Raw genomic sequence first — 9,494 nt, forward strand, 5'->3', positions numbered from 1 at the left:
AGGTTTTTCTTTCCATCCAGGTGGAAATCCCACAATTTTGTAACATCTGTCAATAGTGTGCCCAATTTTATGACATTTGGTGCATTTATAATTTAGATTGAGGGCAGCTCTATTGTTATTAGAAAAATTATTTGAGTTGTTTCCATTTGAAAAAATAGTTTGATTTCCCTTCTTTTGAACATTGCTGTCAGACACAGCATTGTTAGAAGAGATTATATGAGAATTTGTTTGAGAATTGGTTTGAGCAAGGAAAACAGATGTTTGTGGTTTGTTTTCAGAGTTGGTCAACCCTCTATGGGATTCCTCCCTAGACAACACAGGGTAGGCAGTCTTGACATCAGGCAAAGGGTCTCTAAGCAACAAGTTACTTTTGACATTCATATAGCAGTCATTTAGGCCCATTAAGAACTGCATTAGCTTAAGCATGTTATTATGTTTGACAGTTTGGTCTGCAGCTTCACAAGTGCAATTTTTCAAATTGGCCATAGCATCATATTGTTTCTACAGAGAGTTCAACTTATGATAGTATTCAGATAGAGAGCTACTCCCTTGCTTTAGAGTGCTAATATTATAATGAAGATTAAAGATAATAGAGCCATCTATTTTATCATAAGTTTCTTTCAATTCTGACCAGACAGTACTAGCATTTTCAGAGAATATCAAACCAGCATATAGCTCATCAGATATGGACCCAAGTAACCAAGATAAGACCACAGAATTACACCTATCCCATTGTTTGGACAAAACATCATCAGTGGCATTTTTGACACAGGTGCCATCAACAAAACCAACTTTATTTTTAGTTCCAAGGGCAAGTAAGACAGACCTACTCCATATTTTGTAATTTTCAGTGCCTTTAAGCTTAAGAGTAACAAGAGGGGTATTGGAGGTGTCAGTAGGGTGCAGATAAAGAGGGTCACCAAAGTCAAGTTTATTAATGAGGGTTAAAGCATTGTCATCACCCATACTACCAACACAAGCAGAATAGCCAAGAGCAACACACAAAAGCAGAGAAGCAACAAAAAACACAGAATCACAAGAACAAATATATAAATATATGAATATATGTAAAACAGGTCTTGAATCAACCGAGTGCTTGATCAGGTATTCATGAGCTTCAAGGAGCTCAGATCAAGAGTTGGGCACTGGGATTCGGTCAAAAAAGGGAAAACAAAAAAAGAGAGAGGATAGAGGAAAGAGACTCCCCTAACAGGGTATAGAACCCTAGAACAGCAACAAGATACAGCGAAAGACGATTAACAAAGCTTTGGCCGGTTACAACTGCAGAAATCACACAGATCGAACCAAACACTAACCCTAATTTTGAAATTAGGGTTTCTTCAATTAAAGAACACAGATCGATCGATGCCCTAACGCTCTGATACCATGTGAAATTTATAGCAACAAGGTACAACGATCACCAAAAATAATCAATATAATCCAGAATTAAGAAACAATGTGAGTATCAACAGAAACCATGAACAAGGTTTATCCACAAATCGGATACAACCTTAAGCCAAGATTAACAAGTGCCAAGATTAATAAGAGCCAAAATTACAGTGAATCAAGAACATAAACACAAAGAAAAAATAAAGATGATGATGAAGTGATCAATTGAAGTACTCCCGACACACAGAGATCACAGGGTATAAATACCCTAACCCTAGAGCAAGTTACACTTTGCACCCTTGCAGAAAACCATAAGAAGCAGAATGAGCCACGCTCCTTTAGCTTTTACATGAACAGTCACAAAAGAAACACTTTAGCCCCTCCAGCTTTATTATCTTATCAGCACAGGTCCAACAATCCTTGCATAAGGGATCCAAAAGATAACATCCTACACAAAGACCAAAAATGAGATTGAGAACATAATTTAACATTTTGGGAGTGAGAATGTGGAGGGTTTATGGTTGATGTTGGATGTGTGTGATCATATGAGATGTTTGAGTAATGAGGCAGCTAAGGGTGGCAAAAGTGATACAAGCATTTCAAAGATTCAAGGCTACTTATTTTATTCTGGATTTTTATAATATAGAGTAGCTTATTTCATGTATCATATTATTATTGTCATTAGTCATGTTATAAACCAAATGTGGAATTGGGATGTACATTAGCCCTTGCTTAGCTTAGGGTTGTTTTTATTTTTTGTTTGGTGTCATGATAGTTGTCATTGTACAAGTGTTATGGTTGTTCACTAAATTCAACTTCTCGGATATTCCCGTTGTAGTTGTACTCTTTTTTATCTTCTAATGGATTTTTTTAGGATGCAGTCCTCTTATCCAAAAAAAGAAAATCAACAATTTTACATATATTTGCAAGATAAAATATAAACATGTCGGAATTAATAGCCTTAATATTTGTGTGTTATGTAAAATAATGTTTCAGTTATGAAACTTTTGTTGATGCGCTTACATATAACTTTGCTACTGTTGGTCAAGTATTATGTGTTTTGCTAATGTCGGAATTACTAGCTTTAATCTTTGTTTTTTGTGGAAAATAAAAAAACAAAACCATATTATGTTTATTTCATCCACATCAATATTTGTGATATTCTCTTTATCATACCGTTAATTGATATAACATATGTGTTTTCAGTTTGTTTGATTAAGAGTCGTCGTGCGACGCATGGGCTCTTAAAGGCTAGTTCAATACTATTACATGTATACTTTTTTCGCACATTAACAGTCGTACAACGTACGGGCTCAAAGCCCGATATTTACATTTACAAAAACATAAATTTACAACTTTCGTGCAACGTACGGGCTCATAAATCTAATCGACACATATAGATAAACCGATGTAAGTAAATGGATACGCACCAAGCTAAGAGAACAATTTGCGTGGTGTACCAATTCGTCCATCTTAGGTTGCAAAATCCCTATCTCAAAAACATTATATCTATCTCTCTCCATGTTTAACCTTCTAATTTCTGATATCTATTATGATCCACACAGAAAGCTCAATAGTACAAAAATATAAAATAAAAATAAAAAAGTAAGAAATGTCAAGATAAATTATAAATTCACATTGAAAAAAAAAATAATATTAAATTTTTTGAGAAATGGGCGATGATAACTTAAAAACGGTAGATCACGAGTTAATTTTTTGTATGCATTCTATGGATCTATGGGATCGTACGTTTAGATGGTGGAATTTTGGTAGTTTCTCTAACCTTAGTTCAAGCGAGATTCTTCGTGGTAACGGTCCAATACCTATGTCGTGTCTCGGGAAAAAATATGGCAAGCGGTAGAGTGGGTATGCGCGTATTATATGTGAAAAATCGAAATAATATGGTTTTTCGTGGTAAATGTTGGAACACTCCAGTGGCCTTGAACGAAATTCAACTAAAATACTTTGAATGGATCTCTCAAAGATCAAAGGGCCGGAAGATCGAGTGGCTCACGTGACTAAGTAATCCTAGTATCTATACAAATGTAGGTGGCTGGTTCCATTGTCGTGTTCAACGTTGTCTTAAGTTTGTAGTACTCGCAAGCTATAAAGAAGTCGTGTGTATGTATATTTCGGGTAGGATTTGGGTCTAAATATAGACCCTGTATTTCATTGTATATTTTCAGTTTTCATATTTTAATGAATTACCTTGCTTTTTTTTTTTAAAAAAAAAAAGAAATTTTTTTTGAGTCGGGTGTGTGACCCCCGCTTGTCATGAGGTATATCCGTCCCTGCTTGTCGTTTGTTATTTGAGAGATTCTCTTTTGAACCTCGGAAGAAAAAGAACACCCAATGGTATAAGTTTATCATTTTATTGGCCACCTTTTACTTTAGATTAGAAATTAGAATTAGAATATATAAAAAATAATAAACTAAATATAACAGGTGCATCAAGCATTAACATAAAATATTATCTTAATGAAAGTATGATTGCGAAAATTTTTTAAATAGGACACAAATGTAATTTTTTTATTTTAAATCAATACCTTTCAAGGTACATTATGTAAAATATATATATATTATTTATTCGCACGACTTTTAAATTAAAAAGGGAGGTGATCCCCATACACTATTTTTTTAATCCATGTACATTTTTATCTTATAAATTTACACTTATGTTTTTAGATTAATCTAGAGAGTTAAACTTATATTATTATTATAAGTATAATTAAAGGTAAAATAGGTAATTATGTGTACATGAATTAAAAAGTGATGTGTAAGAATTACCTTTCAATTTAAAATCCTCACTAGTCACGACTTTTAAAATTAAAATTAAAAATCCACTTATATTCACGTATCCTATATACAAGTATTTAATTATTTAATACTCCCTATACCCAATCCGATGAATTGTATGCCGGTTGTCATTTGAGTCGAATGCGTATTTTTAAGTCGTTATTATTAACAGTCGACTAACAGGAAGACTATTGGCTGCTTATGAATATAGCCACGCACGTCCAAATAGCCTAGTTGGACTAGTGATTAGTTTTATGGGTTTTTTTGTCAAAATATTGTCGAAATTGCAATACCAAGGAAAATATTTTACTTTATCTCTTAAAAAATATTACTTATGACATATTACAAAGATTCCCGAAACCAAAAGTAACACATATTTTTATATAAAAAGTTACAAAGTAATAATGATACAGTAAACAAAATGACATATGACGTTCAATGAATTGAAGTAAGAATAATCAAACAATTAACGTAAAAAGTATTTAGTTACTTTGAGTGTCATCTGGTCTATAAAGTTTTAACCAACGGTTATTGAGCGGTTGAAGCGGTCTTGCGTTAACTTCCGCATCCTGTTAAATTAAATTATAGGTGAAATTAAAACATAAATCATGGTGTTTGTTACCGAGTATTACGTTTCAACAGATTAACATTTTCAAAACCTACTCTCACAAGCTGCATTTTCTCTCTAGCAAAGCCTATATAATCAACTCTTCAACCAACCGTTTTTTGGATAACTTACATTTGCAAAACTTAATAATTAGATAATCTTTCCATGGTAATCTCAAACACCCCCCAAGTATATTTGTAACATATATATATTTTCATAGTAATTTCCGAAACCATCTCTAATTAATTACTACAGTCGTCTTTTAATCATAGCATAGCATATAATATATAATATTATAATTAAATTAATTAATTAATATATTACGGAGTAATAATTTTATTTATTAACAAGAATACAAAAAGTAATAATTCAAATAGAAGTTGTTTTTAATCATTATTTGTGGCAAAAATAATTTAGAACAGCTAATAAGCCAATACATAAGAACTTACATCATGAACAGCGTCGCGTATTGCATGCACTTGTTCTCTTGAAATCGTTCTCACCTGATTAATGTCAAACCAAGAAACGGATTTATGTATTTATGGCTATGGATGCATTTCAATGTATTTATGGATATCTATGGATAGATTCACTCTCATAAATACCACGGGGTAGATTACTAACCTGAAGTCATGAGGGCACATTCTAGTAAAATTCATGTATTTAACATGGAAAATATAAAATTTCGTGAGTTACTCTTTATTTAGTACAATTTCTTAAGTCTTTATCTTAGTGGTGATCAATATAAATTGAAACGAATGAAATTCTCTAATTACAACCAGAGTGATGATCAATATAATTTGACACGAATAGAATTTACAACCGTATTTAATACATAAACATGATTATTTGTTTAAAATTTTTTCTTTTCAAACTACTAAAGAAATCAAATTTTATTTTAAACCAATATGTGCGGCTGAACTAATTATTTAATAATCGTTTATGATCTTTTTCTTGACCACTCCATAATATAGTGCTCGTGAGTTTTAAATTACGATTCCTTATCGAAATCTTAGAATTCAGAGTACTAGACAGTTCTATTTTCTTATTGAATTAATAAAGGCTGCCCTTCAAAAAAAAAAAAAAATGTGATAGTTGTATTTATTTAACACATAATAAGAAACTTAAATATAATTATTACCTTATGAACAATGGTCCAAGTAACATTTTGGAGACATGGTGGAGTGGTAAGTGAGCCCATATAACGGTAATACTTTCTACTTCCAATTTTTATGTGTCGTGGATCAATTATTCCCACGTTTGTTTTCACGTCTTTTATGGCAGCCAATGCTTTAAAATATGGTTCCATCTAATCACATATTCCAAAAACAAGAATATCAGGATATTATGTCGGATAATTATATAGCTTATAAGTAATTAAATACTCCGTATTATAAATATAAATATATTAAAAAGATGCGACGACTATTTAACTTACCAATGATAAAAGAGAATCAGGGCGGCCAATTTTGTACATGATACCAATCACTGCTATTTTTCCATCTTCACTTTGATGAACCAAATGTAGCTCCAAGTTGAATCTATATATGTAACAAAAAATAAATCAAATATTTGTAACTAGATACATGACTTTTGTTAGTTTTGTAGAACAAGCTTGTTCCGAAATTTGTTTTTATACAATTTGTAAAAAATCAAATAAATGAGAAAAAATAGCTAATGTACCTTCGGCCATTGATAGTGTGTTCGGAAGGCGCATGCCAATGAAGCTGGTTTAGTCGATACTCGGTACCGTCTATATGAATATGTCCAGCTCCTCCGATCCATTCCAACTGTGTTTTGTCAATAGATATTGCTAGAGTAAGAAATTGTTTTAATTTGTATATATTCCTTACTTGTAGTTAAATTGTTTAGTCAATATTTAAAAACAATACTTTTAACCAAAGAAATGTGTCTTTAAATTCATATAATATTAATTAAATATACATTAGATTCAAAATTGGTGTGTTTGGTTTGACATAACATAGCGTATGTCTCAATTGTCATGTTTGGTTTGACATCATAACATAGCATGTGAAGTAAAACGTTAATTTTACAATCAAAGGGCTTTTGGTCTAGTAGTATCAAAACATGTATGTAATGTTTCATCTATTCAAGCCTTGACAAAACAGATATGCATATACAATATTTGTTTGATGGTACTTAGTAAGAGTGATATACTATATAATAATAACAGCAATATATGCTACCTAATCCCACTTTAAACGTATTATTTGGAGATAAGTTATAGACAAACTAATCATAATTTTTACCCGGTCAAAGGTAAAGAGATTGTTTTCGACATACTAATTCTAAGTGTGATATATTGAACGAATTTATTTTAAAAGAAAAAGGGAATGACTAATTATGCATACCATCATATCGTGCCCTCTATTAATAAGAGTCGAGTTTGCAGGTTTATAATCTCTATCAAGCTTTCCGAGAGCTGACGTCGTTTGAACCCTTTTATGCAAAAGATCAATTGGAGATTGCAAATCTCCTTTACTACACATGTTCCATTCGGGACGAATCTCGCCCCAATGATATGGTCCAGTTAGACTGTTTACATCATAAGTGAACTCATGTTCGTCATCTGCATCATTTATTGGTAAACATTTTAAGAACATATATAAAATATATATTTGAAGCCAAATTAAAGCCAAAGTATAATACTAGCACTTACCAACTTCTTGAGATATAGCAAAAGGTAGATACAAGATTATGAAAAGAGCAAACAAGAGTGAATGAAACTGTAAGCTTTTAGCATCCATGTCTTTCTGGGTATAATATGAATATTTAGAATAAGCTATTTTTTTGTATATGTAGAGAGGGAATATGAGATGAAAAATGGGTCAAGGACTCAAGGTCTCAATGTGGAAAAATGGAGTTTTATTGACCAAAGACCATATTGAAATGGGTGTTTATTCCTGCATAAAATCTGAAATGCTCCATGGGTTACATTTGAATTTTAATTAGGAACATCAAAATAATTGTCCATGTAAAAAAATATCTATTAAAGTTTTTTGATTTTACAATTTACACAATGTGAAAATATCTATTAAAGTTTTTGGATTTTACAAATTACACAATGTGAAAGAAACTAATAAGTGAAGATGTGATGTGATTCAGCAGTTAATGGTATGTCTCCTTTAGAGGAAGTCAGAAGTTCGACCTCCGTTGGCTACATATTAACCCACAATTTCATTCCTGTCATGAAGTACCACCCATGACACATTTCTCACATCGCATTGGGAGATAAAGGGGAGGGGGTTTTAATTGTCCATGCCCCGTATGGGATTGGTGCGGGTTTCTCCCTGAACACGCAGTTGGAGGGCAGGTATAGCAACTGCGGGAGATGATCGTGTGGGTAGTTAAGTTCCACTGAGTGATCCCAACTAACTGTTGTCAAAAAAAAAAAAAAAAAAAAAAAAAAAAAAATTAATAGCCTAAACCTTTTTCCCAAAAAAGATGAAATATAAATTCTTATACTCCTTTTTCTCCTAGAGAATAATTCTAGATCTATTTTCTTTTAGGGGAGTGATATGTACAAAACTTATTTTGTTATGTACACAACCATCATACTTTACAGTATTGTATTGTACAACACTGTAAAGCATGATGGTTGTGTACATAATAAAAATGAATTCTCTACATATCATCACTCTTTCTTTTATATTACAAACATATTCATACTTTATTCCGTTTATTTTACTTATCATCCAATTCCTCCATTGTGAAATCAAATTCATTTACCAATTATCATCAACACTTCTATTGTGAAATTAAATTTCCACAATCACATATACAAACAGTATTTATGAAGAAAAAATATCAATTTTTTTTTAACTTTAAATTTTATAAGAAAATCAAACCCACCAGCAAGACGCTAGAAGGCGGCAACAACACAATCTATTACAACGGATTTTTTATTAGGAAAAATTAGGTGAATCATAACAAGACTTTATAATACTCGGTTATCAAACTCATGACAATAAACAGATCAACTTGATGAACACGAAGAACGAATGAAAAATGTAAAATAACACGAGAATATAACCTGGTTATATGTAATCAATGTGATTACTTTAATTCACGACCAACCAAAGAGTATTCCTTATTAAAATTTTGTAGGTATATTTTACAGGTCACGTTTGGGGGTATTTTTAGCGTAAAACGACGTAGAATCGCAACACAACTAGGAGTCTTAGTCGACATCCAATTCCGGCCGCCCAGATCACAATTTCTCGATCGAGAAATTTTATGCGCCATCTTCTCGTGATCGCTAGGTGGTGGTCGAGCATTATCTCTAGTCGCGAGAACAAATCTTCCTCTCTCGAAATTCTTCATCTGCATCATTTTTTGACTTACTTAACTCGACTTCGCACTCCAACAAACTCCCACTCGAAGAGACGTTAAACAACACCCATTTTCAACTTGTTTTTTCCCACAACAACAACTCGACCCGCTAATTAAGAATCTTTTTAATACCATCATATGAGACACCTGAATCATGCCGCACTTCACACGTTAAACTGCGAGTATGTGAAGTCGTTCGACACCAAAAATACCTGAGCCATAACTCGATCTTATGTTACTAGCTTGGAACCAAAAGAACCTCTTTAGATACAACACCTTCTCCTTAGTTTAGGAGACAACGGATCGAAGCCTGGCCCGACTCTAGCAACCCACTCCATTGATCAAGCGA

At 32.4% G+C, this 9,494-nt stretch overlaps 1 protein-coding gene across 1 annotated transcript; it reads right to left on the bottom strand.

Moving 5' to 3' along the window:
• Nucleotides 1-4,542: 4,542 nt before the first annotated feature.
• On the bottom strand, nt 4,543-7,647 carry LOC139844052 (alpha carbonic anhydrase 7-like). The gene is made up of 7 exons (XM_071834262.1): nt 7,473-7,647; nt 7,165-7,382; nt 6,476-6,582; nt 6,231-6,333; nt 5,934-6,101; nt 5,242-5,295; nt 4,543-4,754 (listed from the first exon to the last, which is right to left on the bottom strand). Exons 1-7 carry the CDS (start codon nt 7,558-7,560, stop codon nt 4,668-4,670), a joined length of 825 nt encoding a protein of 274 aa, XP_071690363.1. The 5' UTR covers nt 7,561-7,647; the 3' UTR covers nt 4,543-4,667.
• Nucleotides 7,648-9,494: the final 1,847 nt, after the last annotated feature.

This window comes from Rutidosis leptorrhynchoides, chromosome 4, assembly GCF_046630445.1.
Source record: "Rutidosis leptorrhynchoides isolate AG116_Rl617_1_P2 chromosome 4, CSIRO_AGI_Rlap_v1, whole genome shotgun sequence".
NCBI classification, from domain to species: domain Eukaryota; kingdom Viridiplantae; phylum Streptophyta; class Magnoliopsida; order Asterales; family Asteraceae; genus Rutidosis; species Rutidosis leptorrhynchoides.

Coding starts and splice junctions, on each gene's coding strand:
- LOC139844052 (XM_071834262.1), bottom strand. CDS start 7,560: ATGGATGCTAAAAGCTTACAGTTTCATTCACTCTTGTTTGCTCTTTTC. Junction 6,334..6,475: donor CACACTATCAATGGCCGAAG/GTACATTAGCTA, acceptor TTACATATATAG/ATTCAACTTGGAGCTACATT. Junction 4,755..5,241: donor TACGCGACGCTGTTCATGAT/GTAAGTTCTTAT, acceptor TTAATTTAACAG/GATGCGGAAGTTAACGCAAG.